The sequence below is a fragment of the Lingula anatina genome, chromosome 1, assembly GCF_051362555.1.
Source record: "Lingula anatina isolate TDL-2025a chromosome 1, LinAna3.0, whole genome shotgun sequence".
In the NCBI taxonomy this organism is placed as follows: domain Eukaryota; kingdom Metazoa; phylum Brachiopoda; class Lingulata; order Lingulida; family Lingulidae; genus Lingula; species Lingula anatina.
The window spans coordinates 37,640,782-37,666,560 of record NC_141767.1 but is presented as its reverse complement, the minus strand read 5'-3'; the positions used below and the strand labels follow the sequence as shown (position 1 = coordinate 37,666,560).

The following is a 25,779-nucleotide window of genomic DNA, read 5'->3' as shown; positions in this document are numbered from 1 at the left end:
GTTTTATTATTCAGTAAGGAATGTTTTTGAAGTAAAAACGTTTCGCACTTTATATATGCATGTTTCTGAAACTACACACTACAGTTTACAAAAGTTCACTTCTTATCACTCCATGATTTTGCCTCTGGCACACTTAAGAACTGACATGATTGTTTTCGTGACATCCCCGTGGCCTTCGATACAAATATATTTATCTAAAGACGCAATCCTGAAATAACCCGGTAAAAGTCTCTTGAATGATGGCACTTTCTCTGTCCGCTGGATAATTAAATTTCCAATCAAGAGGGGACACGAAGACCACATAAGAACGGGTTCTCAGATTTCTAATATCTTTGACTGTTTGTAATCCAGCACTGCGTCATTATAACCAAAGTAATATCGTGTGTCACTGAAGGCAGAAATAGTGGTCGTATATCATTACTCTGGAAGTGTGGGGAGATGAACCCATAAAAGGGGTCAAGACAGATATTGTTTCTTATAGAAAACAAGACAAAGCAACGTTTTAAAGAAATCACTGTTGCCACACCAAAACACTAAATATCATTTTGGAATTACTTTTTATTTGATTGAGCGCCGCAGGGATGCTAGGAAAGCTGACAAAAGTCAAAACAACAGACAGAGGCAATACTATGCGACTGTACAAGATGAAATTCCAATGAATTATAAAGCTGTTTTGGAGGTTTATTAAAACAAACACTTGGTGAGATTTACCACTCAGCCTATATTTTGTAAAATGTTTAATTCCAAGTCAAAATAATGTCAACTGACAATCCAAATCTCGATTTGATTAATAGTGCATGTATTAAGCAATCTATACATGTATGCTTTTTCACTGTGTGAAATGCGTATATTGCAAAAAAACCATTTCTGGCTCATTCTTTCGCCGTTTGTTAGGCGTTGAATACAATCACCATTAACTGTACGTCAAGGTATCATACAGCAGGTAAAATGTCTCATGCTTTATTAGCAATGCATCCCATCAGCGCCAACGCGTTTATATCTTGTCTTTGAAGGTGGCTCGAAAACAAAGGCTAAATATTGAGCTGGGATATACGTAAAAATGCAAGCCTCCGTGTAATAAGACCCGACGTTAACCCCAGTACAGGCGTCGGAGTTATTATCGACGGCGCATGATGACCTTGTATATGGGAAGATAGTATACCTGGAAAATATGAAAAAAAATTGGTGCTTTTAAATCCAAGACCTCAAAGGGATTTTATTTTGGGTTCATGATTTTAAGTAAAAACTGATACCCCACCATATGTTGATAAGGTATACCCCCGCCACAGATACAAAATAAGAAATATTTGAGATAATGACACTATGTTACATCATGTACAAATATGCAGTTAAACATGGTAATCAATGCATCAAGTAAAAGCTACAGTTCCATGTATGTTATTGCAGGATACAATGTTAAAGGAAACGAATGGGGTCTGGAAACTGATATAAAGCGGATTAATATCGCCAACGATGTTAACCCACAAGAGGGCGCTTACATCTACTTGCCGCCTGTCCTTGGCATGTGGCCTGTTGTCCATCATGTCGTCTGCAGGGTCTGTTTCCAGTTCCATTTCCATTCCCCTCTCCCCTTCCTCTTCCTCATCCCCCGTTTTCCAAACAGGTAACCTTCTCCTGAAATAAAATGAAACGAGGTCACCACTTGAATCAAATAAAAGAGAACATCGTTTCAACAGCATACAGCAGGGAACACATTATTTTTGTTCTTTTCATCTCGAGAAAAATACTTTTATTATGAAATTATGGAAGGCAGAATGCATTTACCACCGGAAACCTAACATAGGAAACACACACACACACACACACTCAAAAAAAACCTTAAGGTCTGTTCCCCTTGTTAATTGCATACTGCATGAACGTTGTAATGAATTACTTGAATGGGTGTTAATGTCGATCAATACGCCGTGAAGAAGCAGACTCGCCAACGCATATTACATATTACCGTGTGAAGGCGTTACCTAATCTCACCCCTATTAGCAAAATATCAGACCTGCCGCATACTCCCTCGCAAATTTGCTCCAAATTTGCAAGAATATGAATATTTTCTTGCAAACTTACTGCAAACGTTTATGCTTGTTGCAAATTTGCAGCAAATAAGCAGCAAAATTTTCTTGAACTCATGCAAATGTCTTGCCGCAAACGTTTAGCTTTGTTAAGGGAAGCTAAGATACCTCGCACAGACGAGCGCTGCAATATGACCTTTCGCTCACATGCGCACGTACGAACACGTACACGTGCGCGTACACTCACCCTAATTGCCTATAAAGGTTTGCATATGATCCTAATGTGTTTTCTAAATGTGAGTTGTCTGAGATGCTGTAGTCCCTTTTAGCGTAGATTCCTCGGCATGACGGATGGAAGATGATTTTTCTGAAAGTAGAAAGGGGGAAAATATCTCAATGTTTTAATCTTGCTTTTAGTTACCAAGTGATGGGATTTGTAATCTATTAGTTCATGCATCATGTAACGTATATGAAGCCATCGCGAAACACAATTTATATAATATTGCAGTAATGCGTAATGCTATAAACCGATATGCCTTTAACGATTGTAAAGAAAAGTATGTTTTGTCATCTTAGACAAAATAGGGGCAGGCATTAAAAAGAAAAAAATGTACGCTGATAGAAAGGTGTCTAGAGAAGGCAACATTAAAGCCGCTGTCATCAATTGCTTTAGTTGAGCAGTATCGCGTTGCGTTTGCTCAGATGCGCTACCAGTTTCTGCAACGCGAATGAACCGATTGCGTTTTCACAACACAATCTCGTCCTTCAACCACAATACCGTTAAATGACACAGAGAAGACGGGGCCCAGTCAACCATTTGGGGCCATGCATTAAAACGAAGACTTCCAGCACGGCTTTAAGGTGCCTTTAAGACCAAAAACTTTTTCATAGGTGGTAGGCTATGAGACGGCGCGGCAAGTTAGTTTACTGGCCCGCACACACAATTATTAAACAGCGAGTGAAACAGCACAGCCAGGTCGAAATCTCATGAATATATATTACGTATTGCCGGTTTCAGAGGATTATACGTGTTACCATGTCACAAATATTAACCTTTAAAATTTGACGCACGGAAGTGACAGACGCAGACAGCAACATAACACGTTAATCATTTTGTCAACTGTCATATCTAAACAGCATTTGTTTAATGGACACTTAAAAAAACTCAGGACTGATTTATTTGCTTTTCAAAACTACTTATCGTTATTTTCCTGATAGACAATCTCAACGCTTGTTGATCACATCAATAATTGGGTAGTTTTGCTTTAAAACGCTGTGGGACTGCTTCAGCGTCCACTGTGTATATTTTGGTATTTTTGTGATAAATGTTAACGTTATCTACAGCGTTGGCTGTTAAATCATAGACGCCATAAAGGTGCACAGATGATAGGCATACGAAACTATTACACTAAAATCATGTGAATGATGATAGTTTTGTGTATCCGTTCTTTCGTTCAATTTCAAAGTCATCCATGCTCTATGCATATTGCGTATAATATATAATAAACCAAGCTATGTAGGTGCATAATACTACAACAATCGTAAAGATATAAATCATTGTGTTACTCAATACCATTTTCTCTGTAACATTGTTGTACAGCAATACGCTGCTGTTAATACCAGACTGCATCGCAGTGATTTATCAGTGTAGGCAAATTTTATTTTGAGAAAAAAAGGAAATATCTGTTATTCATTTAAATCCGCACAAACACGGATGCGTGCGTCCCACAAACATCCGTAAACTCTCTCTCTACACACACACACACACACACACACACACACACACACACACACACACACACTTCATGGGCTTAAAAGTATTGCTATCAGAATCACACTGAAGTGAACTTGCAAAGTTGACTGACAAGGGGTAACTAATAGTGGTTTGATTTAGTCTCTACATTAAGAGGATAACTATCCCCTTAAGTCCTCAAAAGGTCACTGTGCTAAAGTCATCAATATCAGTGAGTAAATGCTGGTAAATGTGAAAGGTCTTTACCGTGCCTCTTATGTGTCTTGCATTCGGGGGCATCAATCGAACATTTAAGCAGGACAAAATAAGATTTATTTGCTGAAAATCCGAAATCGGAGACCTTATCAAATTAAGTTTGGTATTGGTTTATTGCGTGTCAAGTAGTTTAGCTGATTTCACTTAGCGAGTGCCCACCAGGGTTGGGTCAATCCATGTAAAGACCCGTCACTGGGTGGGATGTAATTAAAGATTGCGTCCAAATATTGCGATATACATAACTTTATATATATTTTATTCTACAGCCTCATTGTTCATTCAACTGAAATATGTTTATCGTAAACCACTCACAGACGTATTGTACCTGCGTCCTCGACCACTTCTTTCTTCAGTTGTTTGTCAAAATCAAAGCCATCCAATTAACAGTTTGCAAAATCACTACACTAATAATCAAGAGTGTACATTAACGACTCTAATGACTTTCCCTTTAGCATTCAGTGATAGTCTGACAGCATTTACGTGTCTTACTGATATACCCATCAACATTTGCCATGAGAGTATATACATGTGGTAACACTGAAAGTAGTGAAACTTCATTCTTGATGTTAAAAACATAGGCAAAATATCATATATCTAACTCACAGCCCTGTGCATACTCCGCGGTAAACACGTAGAAAAATATACGCGTAACTAACAATGCAAACTGACCAATCTTATTTATTTAATCTTTGTTCTAAATGAAGGTGTAAGGTTATTTCAAATGTCAAATGTATCGGAGTGAGACTTAATAACGTCTGCTCAATAGGAAACAACGCTGACAGTATATTTGACTGCTGTGCATTTATCTGCTAGGGTATTTTGGTGAAGTTTGTTTCACTAAAGATATGTTAATAGGGTTGAAATTTGAGAACAATTGGGGAACGGCAGCTCACGTTTGTTAGTCAAACTGGAGGAAGAAGTTACAGAAACTAAATGATAACAAATGTTTTACTCGTGCATAAAGGTAAAAAAGGTGTACATGTACGAAAAACTACCGCGGTATTCAACAAACTTTACACTTATCAGAATACTGGATTTTACTTAAATAAGGTACGTAGAGTCGATGGATTTGCTAAGACCAAATTATAGGGCTGAATTTTCTTACATAACACGTCTAAGCAAACTACTCGCTTTGGGCTCCCCAACCACACGTTTGTTTGAATTGATTTATGATTCCATCAGTTACATTATGGGCCTACAATTATTTGAACGGCATCTCAATTGATCGGGCTTGATTGTTCCTGTTGGTTCGGAACCCTTCCATACATCAAACCCAGTGAAATCAGATAGCTTCTCTGTTACTAGCGCTTGTCAGAGCTTCAGATTTTTTACGGTGATTTGGGAAACATATTGAGTAGAATTACTGAACCTCATAACTGTGAGATATATTGAACGGTAGCTCATTTCATAATCCCCTCATGTTAAGGTGGAAGAGCCAATTGCTTATCACAACAATTGTACTGCCTCTCGCTCAATAATGACGCTAAATGTGCATAAAATTTAGCCAGCTGGGCCCAGTTTCATAAAGGACTTAAGCACTAACCAGTGTATAAGCCTAACCAGTGGAGAAATTCTCTAAACACCCGTTAACTAAATGAGGGTTAAAATTGTGTTTCATAAATAGTGTTTAAACAGCCGCTTAGTTAACCGACGTTTAAATATTTCATCCAGCGTTTAGTTGCTATATATGAACAACGTAACTAGACCGTATTTGGGAATGAAATTACCCAGAATGCAAGGGGTTTCTATAAACAAAATAAAAGACCCATAATCCATTGTTTGTTTTTGTTGTCTGCTAACTTTATCCATTGTCACATTGTCGAAACATGTCGCAGAAACAAAAAAGGGCAAAAAAATCGTAGTGCCAGCAATATTTGCTCTCTGATACTCAGAGAATAATTCCTCTCCGTCTCTGGAACTTGCTGTTTATCTTTGATAAATTTTCTTGGTACATGATGGAATTTCTGCTCAATCTAAATCGCTCAATCAGTTCTTGATCAGTCCCATCTTCAAAATTGAAATAATCTCTACGAACATTCCCCCGTTTACGTGCCTTAAATGGCATATACCTATTGGGATTTCTGGCAAACCGCAGTTGGTTTGCCATTTTTATCCACTGTTTAAGAAATTTAAACTACCTTCTTTGGAGCGTATAAATTTAACCAGCCGTTGAGGAGATTCAAGCGTTAGTAAGAGCTTAACGGTATTTATGAAATCTGGTTAAACGTCTTTTAATTTAAACGCTTGATTTAATCGGCGGTTAGTGCTATACGGTCTTTATGAAACTTGGCCCTGGTGTTTGGGTGAATTTTTGTCATACCTTATTTTTCCACGATGATATATACAAATAAGTTTCACCTTACATGAGTAAACTTTTGAGGCTTAAGGTCTCTACTAGCACCTAAATTCATTTTTTGCGTCCTGATTTCATCCAAGTTTAAAGAGTAAGGCCATACAAATATTCTAACCAAATGCGTGTGACTTCAACAAGAAAATAATTTGTGTCCGCAACCCTGATGGCACAATCTAAGGGATCGCTCTTCCTGGCCTTCCTTAACTGTAATAAAGCAAAGCAAGGTAATCGCTGCCAATTTTCACTTAACGCGCAAAGGGGCACTGGCACAGTATTTTCGAATATTAGGAAGTAAATTCCCTGGCAGAGGCGAAGGATCGTATTGTCATTTTGAAAAATGTTCTGAGAGTATTTTACAAGGAAACCAGACGGCCGATTAATCACGGTCACTAAGAAAGAGATTAAGAGGTTGAGATATCAAAATGCTGATTAGTTCAAGCATTGCACTTTTGTACTACGATTTATTGAGCGCCACGGCGTGCATATAAAGACGTACTACAGCAGAAGTATTGGCTCAAGACCTTTACGCGACGGGGGGGTCTAACAAACCGGCCATAAACGAAATAGCAAATGTAATGGGCATTTATTGAGAATTTGGAAGTACAAGTATTGTTTTAAAAAAAGTATTGTTTATTCATGGTATGAAGCTTTAGATCGTCTAGAAAATAAACTCTCAACAAGTAAAATAAATGGGGTTTCAATTTATTGTTTGCAAAGGACTTGTGTATTGTAATATTGACGACGACAAGTTGGAGTTTTCAAACGTTTATCACTTATTACCGATTGTTCATACAAATTAAATAGTACTTATACCCTATTTCTCCGTACCGATCATGCATTTACTTGTTTTCTTGTCTTTTGCGTGATTACCAGGAATTTACTCGTGTGGGTGTGTGGGGGGGGGGGGGGGGGAAGACAAAAAACGCATTGTTTTCATTGTGTGCCTTTGTATTTATTGAAGGCACAAACAAACTGGTAAAAGCTGGTAGTAACGCCCTTCACGAAAGACAATTAATGACCAATTAAAAATGCTGTGCAGAAAAGGCGTTGGATAGATGACAGCTATTTCTCTTTATCTAGAATAAAAGGAAACTCATTTATCTATTTGATGTGCTTAGATATGATCACATTTAGTTCTGTTCAGTTACATATGCTAAGATCACAAACATCATCAATAACCAAAAGATATACACATCACCCGCGCAATTAATCATAATCTAAACTCTCTTTGATCATTTAATTAATTCCACCCTACGTGTCTACTGGATGCCAACTAGGTTATCAATATTGATATCTAACTTAATTTTCTTTTCGGTATCGCCTCAACGTATTTCAGAATCAGTATTGGGAATAATTTCAAATAGATATCACATATAAAAAACAAACTTTAAATCAAAGGGATGTTGATGACGAATGCGTTTATAAAACGAAAAAATTGTTACGTGTCTTCAAAAAGCCAGAGCTATACATCTCTTCAGTCCTTGTGTCAAATCACTAAAGGCAGAGCACCGATGGTCTCTTGGATGTTAGTTAGCATGTTACCGACGCTTTGATATTCGAAAAAAAAATTAAAAATAAAATATTTTGTGGGTTAATGATAGAGCGTTTGCCAAATTAATGATATATCACAATTTACCATTGGACCAGAGAGCTTTTACGTGATCGTCTGCTTCGCTCAAACAGGATTTACTTGTCTGTGCGTTAAAAAGCTCATCGGATTGCGTTGTGTTAATAAAGGAACCGTGATAATTCTAACGTGCATGTTTCAAAACAAGGTTAATGAGGCAAGGCAGACAGTGTATGCCAAACTATTAATTTTAGTCAGATGACAAGTAACGGGTGTTTTCAACCTCGTTCACACATGTATTCGCATTATTTCAGATATACATGTGCACGTATGCTCCTGCGTGAAATGGGTTATATCGTTTTCCGTGGCAATAAATGCATATTAAAATACGCCCTTTGCGTGAACCATTTTGCCACCTGCTATTTGCACATAATCTTTATTTATTGGTGAAAAACAGAAGATTTCTCAGAGTGCGGCTGAATATTGATAATAATTCACTCCAAGATAACAGCACTTTATATGGTGCATGTTTTAAGAATATGTAAATGGCTTGTCTCAGATAATGTTCATAAGCATAGTTTCTTGTATTTCAATTGTATAATATCAATAAAAATGGAAATGCCCACACCCTATCAATAACCTACAGAGAAGATTATGCAAACGTAGCAATGCATTGCTAATGGACGCCGCTTATTCATTTCCTTTAAAGACACGGTGGTAAATTGAAGAACGGTTCTAGTTAGCTTGTAAGGCTTCCTCCAGTTTTTTCGCGAATGCCAATGTTTAATAATCTTAAAGCACGCTTGCTTATCGGAAATCGACATGATTGTTGTTTTGGTTGGTTTTGTAAGACCTGTTTATTAAAAGACTTGTTTATGTTATGTGCCCTCGTGAAATTTTCATTTGGGTCACGGACTGAATGTACAAAAGCTCCAGGTAATAAAATCCGATACATAAGGATGCGAAACCTTATCAAAACAGTCACCCCGGGTGTGCTAATTAAAGAAACGCGAAGACATAGGGTTGTTATATCGATTGTAAAACAAAGTCATTGTCGTCAAGAATAAATTTGAAAAAAAAAACATACGCGAAAAGAAAGAAAGCTGGTCCTCTGATTCCAAATGTCCAGTTGGGGTGAAAGTGGTGTTATATTAAAATATTTTCCGCTAAATGACTCAATTATAGTTTTAGAAGCATGTATTGAATATCCAGGCATATAACATACATAATGCATAGTGTAATTAAAATCAATGCTGCTACAACATGGTGGCTGTCAGTATTATTTCTTTAAGCATAATATTATTGAATTAATCAACTGATATTATTAGTAAAGACCTCATAATACACTGCATTCACTAAATTCGCATAACACTAGCTGTTTATCCGGTGCAGACACATTCCACAACAGACATGCTCCATCGCGGTGAACTACTGCTAAGCTGACGACAGTCAAATTGTCTTCAAGTAATCTGTCACATTTATTCCTTGACAATTGCGTTATCTTTGGCCAACACGCGTGGTTGTGTCATAATTTAACTACCGAACCCCTACGCCGCGTGCTGACTACCAATGTGGGGTGTATTCCAATACAAGAAGTACAGTATCTGGTATAAAATGAAACCGTAGATAATGGCACCCAAGTGATTTTACATGTATGCGCGTCTCCTGTCAGTTTGCGATCCCCTAGCTATATCAGGTACCGCCGATGCGTCTGTAGATTGAGAAAAGCTCCCCTCATTGGAGGCAACGTATTGAATAAACTTGCAACATTAGCACCCGATGCGACTAAACTGTGGAATAAACGCAGGGGGATTAACACGAAACGTTTTTTGTTCTGCTCAGATGTCACTATAATGTACTTTTAATGGTTTTAGATGGGATTCAAATTTATAGGATAGTGTCTAGAATCACGGTGGCTCCAGAGAAAACACTGGGTCTTTAGAAACCTAAGCAATAACTTACTCGTAACTAGTTTATCGTTTTCCCGTCAATTGTGCGCCGCGAAATGCTTAACGAGAATGTGATTTCCTTTGGATCTTAAAATCAGTACCATACAAAAAACAGTTTGTTACAGAAAGTATATCATTATTCTAATTAAAGCATGGTTATACCCATCTTCAGCTAAATCCATAAGCATATATACTGTATATACGTGTCGGCAAATGCACGTACATATTTTCTTGCTTTTCAATGAACTATGGATTAAGCATGTCGCTCTCTTTTAGCGCATCAGGATCAAAAATATAACTTCTCAGCACAGAATCACTCCATTATAATCATCACCCTAGAAACATCCAAAAACTCTAGAAGCCTGGGTCGATTTAATTTTAGCACCTGGGGTGAGGGAAAATATTTGTAGCTGAGAACAAATATACCGGTTCAATTTCTTATGCACGCTTTTAGTGAGCACGGATTATGAAATGTCTCCATTCCTCCGGTACCGGGGATAAGTAAATGTCAACCCTTTTATGGCTTGTTTGAAGACAAGAAGTAAGCGAAACCAAAAGCAGAGCTATTACCGGGGGTATAAATTCGCGTGACCTAATGCCATAAAACAAATGGTGTGGGTGACCTGCTCTGATTTTTCCGGGAGAGGGCCCTCAGAATCCATAAAGTATTTTAATGCTTGTCTAACAGAGAAGCTGACAGCTTTACGGGCTTACATCTTGTTCTAACCATTTAGCTCCATCGTCCGTTAACTTATGGGACTCTGGCATTGCGTGTATAGGTCCAGCCGTTTCTTTAAATGTACATGCATGTTACTCGTTCATTTCTGCATTGCAAAAGTATCCAACCATTAACTATACACTATATACATGAGCTTAACTATTAGGCATGTAGATTAGAACACAGCCATGAAATGTACTTATCGGGATTGGGGATCGATTCTGCCCTTTACGAAAGGTCTGCTTGTCGTGTGTTCTGAAGAAAGTGGTGGCGCGATAGTCAGCAGTTTACCTGTCGGCGTTGACAAGCACCCACGCGCAAAGGCACGCGAAGATTCGTGTCCATTTAAAGGTTAACTCACGCGTGCATTTACATGTTAAACTAAAACGAGTCGCTTAAAATAATACAAAACACATTAATAGCGAGTTATACTTAAATGCCTAACAGGTTAAATAATGAGTTATACCTAAACGCTTAACTTCAAAATTTAACAACAAAAAAAAAAAACATAATGTCCTATATTTCTCAAATGTCCGCTGAACATTCGCCTTTAACAATACTTCAAAACCAATATCCATAACCAAAAGAAAAAACGTCCAATAGAAATGAATCTAACATATGATTATTGAACCAAACCGTCTAGTCACATTGATCAAAATTAAGGGATTAATCATGGATGTCTTTTTCTGAAAGTCAACTTCATTAATTCCCTATATGCTGTCATTAATAGTATTTCTATGCGTAGGCTAATTCTTTATCGATAAATACAAAAGCGGCATTAACTTTAATTGTATTACTTCGCGTCAAAACTCAAAGAACTTTTAGATATTAAAAAGCTGAAATTAACCTTTGGATAGACACTTCGACACTGATATACAAATTGGTTGAATAAGCTCTATTTATTTTGACTTATTCAGTTCTGCAAATGGTTCTCTTTGAAGTTTTTGGCAAAGTAAGGTTCAAGGTATTGTGTTAAAGCAGTAGCGTTAGAATCAAATAGCTCTTCCCTGCATATCTCTTCATCTCTTCTTATTACATTAAGCACACATATCATACATCATTAATAACGTTCGAAATGATATAAAAACTATTGGTCTTATGGGAAATTTCCTGGTGCAAACAAACAGACTTGCTTGGTGGTGAAAAGTTATTTATCATAGCAAAAGTATATCTAAAGATATCTTGAAAAGATTGAAAAGAAATGAAACAAGCTACTGTGTAAACTTCTATGGCAATAACACATGAAACACGTTGACAGAAATGAATTGTTAGGCGTATTTGTTCCCAATTAAGCAGTAATTTGACCAATACTTTCAGCTGTGTGAAAGTGCCCAAAAATTGTGAAATAATACATTCAGAAACATACATACCTACTACCAAAACAAATATTTTAATTGGTTGCTGAGATACATCCATGTTTTACCGAAAATTATATGATGCAGGTGGAATATCTTCTATAGCGCGATGATTGCCCCCCCCCCATTTTCTCTCTCTCTCTCTCTCTCTCTCTCTCTCTCTCTCTCTCTCTCTCATTAATAAGGAATATCGTGATTAACTTACCTGCAATCCACGCTGCCGGTGCCTTTACTCAATAATAAAACCAGGAATAATGTCGTTAAGATGAGGTTCGCTATCCGATGCATACCTGGAATGTAGAACATACAGTGCAAGGCATTACAATAAATGGAATATTTCTTTTAACAATGCCAATAATGAATATCGGTAGTCTAGCAATTATCCCTGCAAATGATCATTAAACAAAGAAAAACACCAAGAAGCCATCCTAAACGTTTCTGCTTTACGAAATAAGGCATCGCCATGCTTTGATATACGTCAGATTTTGAAAAGCCAACAGACTTGTTTGGAAGATCTAATTCCAGAGACGCTTAAAACTCGGCAAAGGCGGAAAGGCAAGGTTTGTTGCCAAAGAAATATCACCAAAAACAAAATGTTACACACAGTTTTCAGTACTCTTCAGATATTCCAACAGAGAATATATATACGACATCTTGTCAGAAGCATAGATAACGCCGAAGTGTTTGTTGCCGTCCGTTCTGAACTGTGCTAAGAGCAGAACCGCAGACAGACATAAATGTCAACAACAACTGAATCCTTTGTGTGCCGTAAGGCCTGGATGCAATTACGAAGCATTGTGAAACCTCCGAAAAGCGGTGACCAATCTTTTGTTGATTGGATACAAATACGAGGCGCACTGACTCCATATGTGAATGCCAGAACTGTTTTAATTGCTTGTTCTCGTCTTACAAACTTCTGTAATTTCAAAGCAACCTATGTAGGGTTCGATGACGTTGCCCTTCACTCATCAAGGGCTTCGCATTTGTCAATAAATATATCAAATTCAATAAAGCCATTATTCTAAGGACATTAAGTCTTACGGGGTGTATACAAACTGTCTATGGCACATCAATTGGTATAAAACAATCATCAATCAGACATTTTGAACCAATGCCAAAAAAGGCATAAACATCCACCTTGAAATTACTAGACTGGAAAATATACTTCATTTCGTACTTTTCGCCGGCACAGATTACCTGTTCGCTTCCTCTGAGATGTAAGTTTACGGTCAATTTTTACTGCTTGATCATTCACACTCAGAATAGCTGTTTATTTTTTCGCTGTTCTTATATTTAACGCTTGCCCACTCGCAGGATGGAGATGTCACTATAAAAAGAGGCATCGGCATTAAGTCCAACAATAACTTAAAGTGCCTATATATTTTAGATAAACAAGGGATCTATAAATCACCCCCATGGGACAGCTCAGATACATTAAATTTGATCAAGCAATCACCAAAAGGAGAATACGAATAGGCGGGACACAATATCCACAAAGACAATATATTATATGATTCATCTGGCTTTAAAAAATAATTAAGACAAGTCTTAACAATGCAGTAATCCCGAAATACAATCCTCTAAGAACGATGACACATCAACAGGAGAAGTCGCAAACACGCAAAACTCATAGGGAAACTTTCGGGTTTTTTGACCCATCGCACATCTCAAAAACAATTAGAATTTTATTATCAAACACTCTTCAAATGTTGACTTCGGGTAAAAAACTCAGAATCGAATATATCTCATCGACAGTTCACTTCTATAAGGGAAGGAACCAGCAATAAAGTCAACGTACAATGTACGACAAAATCAGAAAGCCGTGTAAGTGTGTAAGAAGGCCAGATATAGAAAACTGAAGTCATCATTATCACTTCTTGGTAAACTAGAAATGTTTTTTTTTTTTTTTTTTTTTTTTTTTAAAATGAAAAACATCCCTAAATCCATACATCAGAAAGTGCAGGGTGGGCAAAAGCCGTGACATATGGCTAGTATGTACACACTTCGCTCCGCACAGCTTTCATTTGACAATTCAAAATCCAAAGAATTCACATATCTACCTGCTCCATGTAAAATGATTAATGGGAAACCTAAAAGTGAAATAGCCTATCGCTTACAATAACCTTAATGAATACAATAAATACCTGTCTTCAATTACTTAACCAGGCAGACGTTAGTTTGCGTGACTCCGGGCAGTACACCTCTGACACCGGCTTCCGTTATTAATCACTCATCCGTAAGAATACCCCTGTCAGCCTAATCAAACAGAGCAGCTGGTTTCGATTTAAGTGTTTCCTCCGGGAAACTCTCAAAGGACTTTCTTGCACGCTCAACAAATTACAAACGAACATGATGAATGGCGAGGACAGTTGCACGGCGAAAAAGTTTGTTCGGCGTTTTGTGCTGAAAGGTGTTGTTATGGTTGTTGAATGTTATTGCATTTCGCTCTCTGGAGACTTTGTGGGAGACATGCCGTAAGAGACACTTACTAGCTCGGCGGAAGTCCGAATTGAGTGGCTAGAATTACTGATGCAAACTCTTCTCTGGAAATTCTGTATTTATAGCAGCGCGTCTTTTTTTAAGAGCTACTTCTATTCACTTCTGTTCGTTTCTGTAACTCCATCCATTTTATGTAATATAATCAGAGACGCGCATTATCTGTTGCTTTGAAGTTTGGCTCCTTGGCGTTAAACAAGAGAAAAAACACTGGCGTAGAATAGAAGTATTCTGTATTTGCCATCTTTTTATCGCAGCAGTGACTTCACACACACATAAATACATTTATACATACATTCTTGGCGTAACCCGTTTAGTTAGAAGGGCAACAGTTCATTCCTTAGAATACAGGCTTGTATTTACGTCTTAGATTTACACAGAAAAGAGCTTATCAAACAACACGTGGCACATTACACATGTCCCAAAAGTTTCGTGCAGATTCATTTCTTTTAAAAGTGATTACACGAGCAGGACGTTCAAGGTGTTAACAAGAGAACAATGACCTCTTAATTTAGACATTTACATGCGTGCATGAGATCATTATTTCTAGAAGCATAAAACACTTTTTAGTAGAGTGAAATCTAGATATCTTTTGGGAATCCTCAAACATGTTTTGTATTTTTTGTGATTGGATGACTTTTTCACTCGATTTCGACTTTCTGTGATTTAAATTGTGATAAGCATACACAAGACATTATTATTATTATTATTATTATTATTATTATTATTATTATTATTACCAAACTTGCAACCCGAAGGCTGGATAATTACAATCATTGCATCATAGTTGAATAAAACCAATAGTGAGTAAGAATAAAGGGATATTAAAAGACATGTAAACAAATTCAAAACAAAATAACTAAAAAATATACTAATGTACTATCTTATTCAGCCATTGGTTAAATTAATGTACTTGTAGGTTGTAATCCTGGAACATCGGATGTCTGTAAATAAGCTTTCAAAAAAGGATATAGATATATGTCATTGATATCACCGTCATACACAGCAAGCATAAAGCGCTAACAGAAAAAAAACGAGTTTAAAATACTTGATTCTGTACTAGAACAAATACATTAATTTATATTGATATCTTTAGGAATCCTCTCACAATTTTAAAGATTTCACGATAACGTTTTCACTGGATTTCAACCCCATTTAATAAGTGGCTTTTGACATACTTGATATCTCATACAACCGTTAAACTGATATCCCTGTTGCCTGGCATTGGGCACCTGTATTTAGGTTGTCAAAACAGAATAAAACAATGGCGATGGTAGCACCATAAAGTGTTGTTCAGATATTAATACCGTATTTTTTCAATAGTGGCTAGTGTCACGTACGGAGTTTGTAAAACACTGTATAGAATCAATTTCAGATTTAATTGGATTAGACCACATTTTGATTTAAAGCCCAGCCCGGATTTATGACATTTGACTGTTTTCCAAAGTGGCAGTTTACATTTTATCAGGAAATGTTGATCTAAAAGGTGTGACTGTACTTTTTTGTGTCTCACTCATCACCTACCAGAGCACACAATGCCACACATACTGGCGGGTTGGTCTTCCTGATTCGCAGCTGCAGTGTTACCTCAAACTTATTCCGGCAGGCCTTCCAGTAATACCGCCGGCACTGGGGTACAGGTTTCCTTTCTGAAGCGCTATTACACAAACAGTGCACTATCATAATAAAACCATCGCCTTCTTTAATTAACACTAACCTCCCCATGCACTTATCGCAACACATAAATGACGTTTGGTAATCTTCCGATACCGTGCTGATGATGGCACGGATATAATCTGATAACCCCCCTGATCCTAGCACGGTGCCTATGGTACGCCAATCAAAGAGACTTAAGCTTTCCCCAGTGGTAAACTGTTTCAGAGATGGGTAATACAGGTGATGCACGCAAACCGTCAACTAAAGAAAAATGTTATCCTGAGTTTTGTGTTGAATTTCATACTGTGGTATAATAAAAAAAAATACATGATGTTGATAGCATTGTGACAGCATTGAAAATGACAAAAAATACTCAAAACAGTTTGAATTGCATTTCTAATTTAGCAGACAAGTTACAATCTATATGATAATTCACCTGTTACACGTCGGTTTCCGGTGTGACAGGAATGGTAGTCCGCTAGGAATCGTAGTCCACTCCCTATTACTTTGCACAGGTGACATTCGTCCCATATACTAACCCAATACTCAGACTAACCCTAACTTGTACTAATCATATTGAACCCCGGGCGTCCATTCTTAGGACTACCATTTCTGTCACACCGGCATCGTCCTATATCCTTTATCTTACAGCCTTTATTTGCAATAACTCATGTCTAGCTTATTTTTGGCTGTTTCTGTAATATGTACAGTTAAACACATTCAATAGGTTTGTCTGAATTACGTCAACATGCTTACATTTCGTTTGGTTCTTTAGAGTTTATTTTATAGAACATTGGTTGAAAACAGATGAACTCTGACTTCAATTTTGTTTAATTCACAGAAATCCAGATGCATTGAAATGGTAATTGAACTTAAGACAAACTACAAGTGCACCACCCATATAAACTAAACTAAACACAATATCTATTGAAAGCGAAGAAATAATATGTAATAAATATACAGTATATAAAGACCTGTTACACTTGATACAATGATTTACTCTGAACTAATTTAAAAAATAACAGTCAAATCCTGAGATTGCATAACGTCGGAACGGCCATGAAGTGACTGTTTTAGTAACCCAATGTTTCATCACGGCATACTAGTTTTCAACTACCTTTTACTAGCCCTCGATCCTGTGCGATGCTGCTAACTTAAAGTAGATATAAAGACATTCTGTTCATCACCAAGATGTAACGATTTTGCTATTTATTCATGGGACGAGACCTAGACAAATGATGCAATAGATCACTACTGATACACCCCAACAATGATTTCTTAATGATATCAACAATGAATTCTTAAACCAGACTAACAATGATCTTTACAATAGAGCCAAAGAAATAAGAACAAAAGCACATTGTTCCCAATAAATCTAAAAGAAACATATCTACCTGGATGCCAATTCTCCACCATACTTGGCCGTTGATCCATCTTTATAAGCTCTGTTGTTCCTTTGAGTCTCGAAATATAATCTAGAGATAATATCCAATCGGTAAATCAGGAAATATCTCCAAGTATTCGGACGTTAATGATATACGGTGGTTAGATCACGGAAAGGGGACTTGATTCCTTTTTTCTGCAAACACATATCACGCAAATCGAAAGAAAATCCAAGAATTTTCCGCAAATATATACTTCTTTTGCACAACAGAGAGAAAACAAATATCAAGTTCAAGAATAAGGTTACCGTTTCAACCTTAATTCAGTTAAGCGACAAGACTTGTGGTGCGTTGGCGTTGGGGCTGTACAATACTGCTTCTTGTTTATTGTACTTTCTCGCTGGGAATATGCATGCGCACACATTCGATTTTCAAAAGTTATATCAATACCCTATTGTTACTTTATCCTAACAGCCCGTAATTGAGGATAGCTATCCAGCAACCTGTGAAAGCGACAACTGGGACATGAATACCGATGGTGAAACTCATTACAATTTCGAATGGTTTGTTTCGATAAATAACCATCCCGAGAGAAATGCTTTGGTCATGATGAACACTGTTGGAATTTCAATTTGGGACGAAAGTGTTGGAATTTCGATTTGGGACGTAGATCGAATAGGTATACGAGTTTATGTCCGTTGCACTTATTTGCAACTTTCACGCTGCACTGCCTTCTTGGCATTGTGAACCTGTAAGATGTTATTTTAGTACTATCTGCTCGTTCATTTTAGCGTTAGGTTCCAGCGCCTTGAATCTTACCCTGGCTGTGTTTTACACGTAAATATTTTATATACACACACAAATATTGAACAATTGTACTTTTGAGTTGCTATGGGTGTACGTGCTGGGAGAATTAACAGTTCAAAGTGCGATCAATATGGTAGGTTTTTTCTTGACTTGGGTGAGCACAATAGGACACATTCGAGTCGGTATTTTGTGGTAACTGTCTTTTGATTCAATCGTAAAAATCGGTAGAATTGCAAACATATTGTACAATTACAACCTGTTGAGTTTATAATTTAGCTGTGTTCCTCGTTAATAATCATGACGAAAAGTTATTTGCAGATTTTTTTATATTAATCAGGCTGATTTTGTTATAATGGTCCTGCTCCGCCAGGTATTGACTAATTTTTAAATATACCAAAAAGACCATAAAACAGTTGATATTGAGAAGCCAGAGAACAAATAGGCAATCGAAATAATGAACGACCGTTCAAGTCCAGTATACCTTACTTAGCTTTCACTTTCGGATTTAAAAGGCAGCCGAAAAGCTTACCTACAGATCCTCTCAATTCCCGTATATCCTTTCACAAACTGTCAGCGCTTGTCTGCGGCGTTAATTCAGCCTATTAAAAAGTATCTTAGCACGGTAGGTGGTGCCCCCTAAGCCCGACAAAACACTTCCTGGTTACGTTTAATTCATATTTAAAATCAAAAGTTAAAACACTATAAAAAGCAATGGAAAACGTTTAAAGAAAATACCATTTTGCATTGGAAATATACACTATATGCGTGTATGTTTTTTAATTGATGTCATATCAGGTTAGGAAAATCTCCCACAGTTCTCACCACTCATCACAAATACTCTTCAATATTTCAAAGAATCACATTAAGAGGATATCATTAACTCGGATTTGATATACCCTGGCCTACATTATTGAGAACGTAAGTACCGAGAAAATCCATTTCAACCCTCGTTTCGTTTCAGCGTAGGTTAATCAGAAAAAGCAGGAAAAGACGAACAGACCTAAAAAGCAAAATTCTAACATGAACAGAGAGATTAACATAAAGGCTGCTATACCAAATGTATAAGCTGTATACCGGGCTTCATGCATATCAAAAACTACATTGAAAATATCGGTCTTGAGTTTAGAAACCGCAAAGGAAAAAATGCATATGTGCAGTTTGTCTATATTTAACTGAAACACATATCAAAAGAGTACTTTTATTTTATTTGCAAAACTTATGTTGATGCCTAGATGCTAATTGCGCTTTCACAAGTCTTGCGGATGTTATATATACATAAATATGTGTATATATAATTTTTTGGCCGTATAGGCAAGTATATATGCGTATCTTTTGACAAAACCTGTCAGCACTCGCGAGAGATACTAAACATCAATTTGTGCAAGTAATGCTTCTTTTGTGACAGAGACTTTTTTCTTCGAGTGGTTAGACAATACGAAAATAGGTAAAATATGTATAAAAATCGACTGATGTCCTTAGTTGTGTCTACAACCCTCAACTTAATGTCCTATGAGCACTTTTCCTAGAACGAAGATTTTGAATAATTATGGTTATCTCAACTCAGTTCTTAAAGAGCCTTAATAAAATTAGCCAGCACTTTTATGTAGTAAACGATATCACTGAGTTGATAAAGTTAGTAGGCCCTATTTATAGTTGTTTCACGGTCCCATGCTTTCATCAAACGCATATCGGTTATCTGCATTAGTAAGGTGAACCACAAAAACAATTTATACATAGCATCTATGTTTGATGCATTTCCCACACCATATCGAATTACGAGATGGCTGCATGTGGGTTCCTTTTGATATGATCATTTATTTAGAAGAATCTTCATTACATTCGAATATATATTCCATTTGTAGACTGTAATCCCATTATCAAAATCGTTATTGCATTTCTATTTGATTGTTTTATTACACGTCCAATAATAGCATAATGTACGCCAAGAACTTCAAGAGTATCCTTGTATTGAAATTCTGATTTCAATATTGACAAACATCAAATCTCAGATTGATGATCGGCACTCTTCGGGCTCATGGGGAATACACATGGTGCCTTTAGTACTAGAACACTGAAGTCACTTCATTCAATTATACATTTGAAACAACATTTAGCAATCCTACTTCCGCTTTGTGTAATTAAAGATATACTATGCGAGTCAGAAAATATTTTAAGGCCATATCTTTAATGTCTAAATATCTTTTTACTTGTAAGGTACTTGTCTTTCGCAATTCAGACCTAAAAACCGATAAAGTCCCCTAAGATGAAAATGCTTGATGTCGGTATTTCAGGAAGACATGGCGGTCTAAATTAATCGTGATTTGTTAGAACTCAGTTATGCAATTAGAAACGGTACAAAACAGCGTTGATTAGTCTCGGAATGCAGTACAAAGAAACTTGTAGGTGCAATCTAACCAGCTAATTGCCTCTGAAATGTAACCCCCACGCATTGTACGGAATTTCAGGATTAGCCTCAAAGAAAAGTGATTGAATGCTAATGCAACTTGGATTTGGATATCATGATATTATTCTTAAGACTTCCACAAAGAAAGCGCAATTAACACAGAGACCATTATATTATACTCAGATTAATTATCTGAAAAAAACCAAGCATAAAATCACTATATAAAAGGCAATAAAAACACGCCTACAATTTTTATCATTTGTCTCTGGTTTTTGCAACAGGTATCAAAGTCTAGGGATGGATGTTGATTTGACAATATATACATTATTTTGTATTGTGTTTTATGTACTTGCTTTTCGAATTTCCTCCAAGTAATTATATTGCTATGTGACTCTATAGGACCCATGTGATTTCATTCCTCAGCGTTCAAATAATTGATTGATGTTTTTAATATGGGATGGAGTTCGCTGCGTGTTGTCCAGTTTATAAAACTATATAAATACCGCATTCAAATATACCATTTATCTTAAGTTGAATTTCCAAAAGTAAAATCATTTCCATTTGCGGTCCCTAATGTTATATGGTATCTATATGTGGATTTAACCTTTAACTTTTCAAAGTTAAATTAGTCTTGCGGGTGTTACATGTCAATTCCAACAGGCACGGCGTTTCCAATTAGACTATCGTTTCGGGAACACAAAGCGCGCAGGCAGTAGGCACTAAAGACAAAATAAATTGTTCGTAAACCTAAATAGATTTTAGGTGTTTAAACTAGTATTAATTCTCCAATCGGTCGCAAACCCGACGTAACAGGGACTTTTATGGTCATTTCAAGAGCATTTAGCGTTGGATTTTGGCAGTAACTAGTATTTTGATTGATTGACTAAAAAAAACGGCTTTACATGTACATACTAGTTGAAAAAACGTAGGCCTACAACGGTCTCGGTAGCTCCATATACATAAAAAAACATCGAAATGAAAATCACTCCGGATGCGTGACATCATACTGTGCAAGAATACAAAAGGTGCGAAAATCTGCGTGATGCGCGGTTAACCTTCATGCAACCTCTGCCGGGTGAAATCCTCTGCCCTGGAATGACGTAATAGCAAAAGACTACACTATTCTACAGAGCTTAAGAGAATACAAACAATGGATAAATTCTGTCACCTTTTTCTTCGTTGCTCCACCACACTCGCTAGTCTACCATTATTTCTGCTCTCATTCTCCCCAAAATCCCGCAAAATCTGGACTGATCCCGAGACTTTCAGTTATATCCATTCCCATCAAGCTTACCTTCTTACTATCAAGCACCGGTGTGACTTGGGTTACTTGCTTATAGTATGAGGAAAGAAGGACAAAGAAAAGATGCACACGGTGCAACGCACTCCACTGACTTGAGTAATACTTGACCAATGAGGACATGTAACAAGTGGTCACCTTAATCATTACTTCAATGTATCAACAGCCCCGGTAGATCTGCACGAAAACAGGAAAGTGTGACCTTAGAAAAAAAGAAAACACTCCCCCGCCTTATGTCATTGTCACTTTGAAATCGACTGAAGGCTTGAAAACTTTTACTAGATTAAACTATCTCCTGTCCTTGTGTAACTTTGATTTTAGTGTTGGATAAAGCATACTTTCATGTTCCCATGAGAACGGGAATGACAATCAAGATCCATCTCTGCGCAATGAAGTGATCTCGCTTTCCCTTGAAACTACAAAGCCATTCTTGTCAAAGAAAGCATCCATTCTCTACTTAACATGGGGCTTTAATCTAACCACACTTGCTATATTTACCGTGCGTGGCTCCCATGTTTGATCGGAAGCTTCCTAGTTTCTTTAAGTGCAAGGTTGCTTTAGGTCGCTGGCTGAGATTGTGCAAAACCAAATGTGTGTATTCATATGAATTTTCTGTGTTATGGTTTCAGTACAAAACTTGAGCAAGAAGTGTGTGAATTGATTATGTACGTACAATCAGAAATATATATATAGTCTTAAAAGACATCCCATGCGGGTGTAAAATCTACACATCGAAAAATGATCAAACAGCTTTTAAATGTTAAAATCTGTCGTGTAAAATTCTATTGAGTAATGCAATTTGCCAAGAAGGACACGCTACATTATAAATGCCACTTACACGTACATGTCTGAACAGAGTGAAATTGAGTTATATCCAAATTGTGGGCCGATATGATATACAGTGCTTTATTGTTTTATTGAATTAGTCTAAGCAAAAAGGAAATTTCGCTTGAAAAATTGATTCAAAATTATTGGCCATTGAAGAAGATGAATTGGTGAAAGCCCCCATTTCCCTTTGAAGGTAATGCAATCTAAAACGACAGGCCATGGACGTCTTTACGATTAAAAAAAACACACTAAATATTCAAAAAAATTGGATTTAAACAAAGTCATCTGCAATTTCTACAGTTTTCAAATCCGAAAATGTGTTGACAAGACACCCTCTCCACTTCCTTCTAAACACTTGTGCCAGGAAATATACTAAAACGATTGGTCAACAAAAGAGCATGTCGAGCAATTAAGCATTCTGAAAGATCCACTTAGTTTGTTGATATCAATCAATTACCAGACTTCACAGAGATGATTAACATACATTCAAGTGACCCGGTCATTTCCATCTGACCACTTACGGCCATTATAAATTGCTGGTCTCCATACGCCAAACGGTGGATAACAAAAAAGTACCTAACGGATGAGAAATACCTTGCATTGAGGGTCAAACAAGACATATGCACAATGCTATCATATGGAGATGCCTTTATTACCACCTTTGGTTCCATTTAACGGGACTGAAAATGAAAACTCATCTATATGACTAAAAAGATACCATTATTATGAGTGTTTGTCTATAAACTGAGTGTCTGTCCCTTACTATTAGAAAGTGAAATGGGCTTCAAACGAAACTCATGTTAAACAGTCAATACGCCAACGTGTGTTTTGGTATAAGGTGATACAAACAGCACTGTATCATTCTTTAAAGTTCAAACAGATATTTTTGGCTTCAATAATGAACACTTTTCGCAACCCTTTTTTTCTCAAAATATGTACAAAGTTCAAGTCCAATTATCCGGGAAGGAGAAGCGGATTGCATTTGGCAGCTGCATCCTAATCTCTTTTACAGGGTGGCTAGATCAAGGATTACAAGTAATTAAAAACAGGACGCAGCATTACACCTTTAAAATGTCTGAGGATGAGTTAGGTTTGAAGATTGCTTAATAGTGCGCAAATGCTGTGCGTTATATTCTAGGATTTTTTTTACTATTTTTCCCTTCCAAAAGTTTTACTAGATCTGTTTTAAACAAACAACACCTCATAAATGTTACATGCAGTATGTGTATTTCTGAAATGCACGGTGGATCATTTAATTTGAGGAGGTCATTCGTGGGCCATACAAATTAAAAAATGAAAATGTTACTTATTAGTTTGCGTATTCGGATGAAAGATCACCTCTCGTTGTTATTAATAAGGGCGCTTTTACAAAGTCGATACGTCTTAGATGCATTCCAACGCACAAGAACTGCGCCAAAGCTTAAAACTGGTCCAATTTTAAAAAGCTAGATTATCAAAACATTGAAAAACGAATTTTTGTCACATACATGTAGAAAGTCGAAAGTCTCACACAGGAGCTTTGTCATACAGAACTCAAAATAATTATATATCTTAACGTGACAAAAAGTCAAAAAATCCTGATCGTTGGTAAAGCACAAAACTTACCTTTACTTGGTATGAAGTATAAACCGTATTTTCCAAACGCAAGCAGCATCGATGTTGATACAGTCCGAAAGGCAAGTGACGCTCTCGAGTTTCTGCAGAGTTATTCTGTAGCACTGGTCCCTTGTATTACTCCGGAGCGAATGCGTTAGCGCTACTGAACACCGATAGTCTAACATGCGCGTTAGCTCACTTGTTTCTCGCCTTCTTTCAACAAACTATTACAATATATATCACTCCATCGATTTAATTAACGCTTGCGCGGAAGCTTACGCGATTGGATCGTATTTGGTGATTACAACGAATCTTAGGGTTTTGTGAAATAGGTCTTCCTCTTTATATTCCGTCGCGTTTAAATACACTTGTATCGTCCAGAAAACCTTGGTTTCGTGCGGTCTTTGTTTAAAGAAAACTGAGAAGCGGTGTTATCATCACGCACTTGAAATGAAGCAAGAGTTTCACTCAAACGACCCGGAAATGCAACAATTGCATGTTTTCGGACGATTTGTTCATTGGAGCCATTACTGTGATATGGCGGCTATCAAGCATCCTGTCCAGCTTTATCTTCACAAGTACGTGTCTTCCTATTGCCCGGTTTACGGAGACACGTGTGAATCGTTTTGAATACGTTTCATTTACCATTAACCATACTGCCTGTGAAGTTGAGGGCGTCCCTGAAATCGTTGAGGAGAAGGAAGCTCTTTAGAATCTATTTTGGTACAAAAATATGTTTCTTCATTATGTCCTTGACCTATCCTGTGAGTGTGGGGTCCAATGGACCCCATGCGTTTTTGAACCAATCCGCTGGGACCATTTATGAAGTTTTCATTACGAGGTTTTATGAAATCGTATGTTCCTATGCAGAGAAGTATGTAGATGTATGTTTTCAAGTTTTAATAAGAGAAAAGAAAAACAGCCTGGGTCCAACCTGGGCGGGGCTAATTCACTGGACCACCAACAGCGAATTTTTGTGTGTCCAATTTTGATTTGATTTAAACTGAATTCTGTGTCAATTCACGTCCTTTGACATTTGTCGGCGATGGTCTTCAGTTGGATATGTTGTTAGGCGGGCCCTAGGATACACCGATAACCCCCAGTCACATCCTATTGGGAACAGTTGTTCTGTGCAAAGGTCCCTTAGGGCCAAGATACTACTATAACCCACTGTAACTTCTGTGGCGGCTGTTGATTTAAATGAAAAAGGTACAGAAATGTTAAACTATGTCCTGTCGAGTTGGTCTACTGTTATCTGCCCCAGTACAGGATTTTTGAGAGGAGGAATATATTAGTATGATATAACGTAAAGATAACACACCAATACTCTATTGGG

At 37.1% G+C, this 25,779-nt stretch overlaps 1 protein-coding gene across 7 annotated transcripts; it reads right to left on the bottom strand.

The window, feature by feature from the left end:
- Positions 1-540: 540 nt before the first annotated feature.
- Positions 541-25,117, bottom strand: LOC106164693 (uncharacterized). 7 transcript variants are annotated; one of them, XM_013542685.2, is made up of 6 exons: positions 22,014-22,117; positions 13,172-13,301; positions 12,180-12,264; positions 2,272-2,391; positions 1,500-1,635; positions 541-1,162 (listed from the first exon to the last, which is right to left on the bottom strand). In XM_013542685.2, the coding sequence occupies exons 3-6, from the start codon at positions 12,260-12,262 to the stop codon at positions 1,118-1,120; spliced, it is 384 nt and encodes a 127-aa protein (XP_013398139.1). In that variant the 5' UTR covers positions 12,263-12,264; positions 13,172-13,301; positions 22,014-22,117; the 3' UTR covers positions 541-1,117. The 7 variants fall into 7 exon arrangements, with proteins under 7 accessions (XP_013398139.1, XP_013398135.1, XP_013398131.2 ...); XM_013542681.2 differs by having other exon boundaries at positions 21,888-22,103; XM_013542677.3 differs by lacking the exons at positions 13,172-13,301; positions 22,014-22,117 and adding an exon at positions 24,453-25,117.
- Positions 25,118-25,779: the final 662 nt, after the last annotated feature.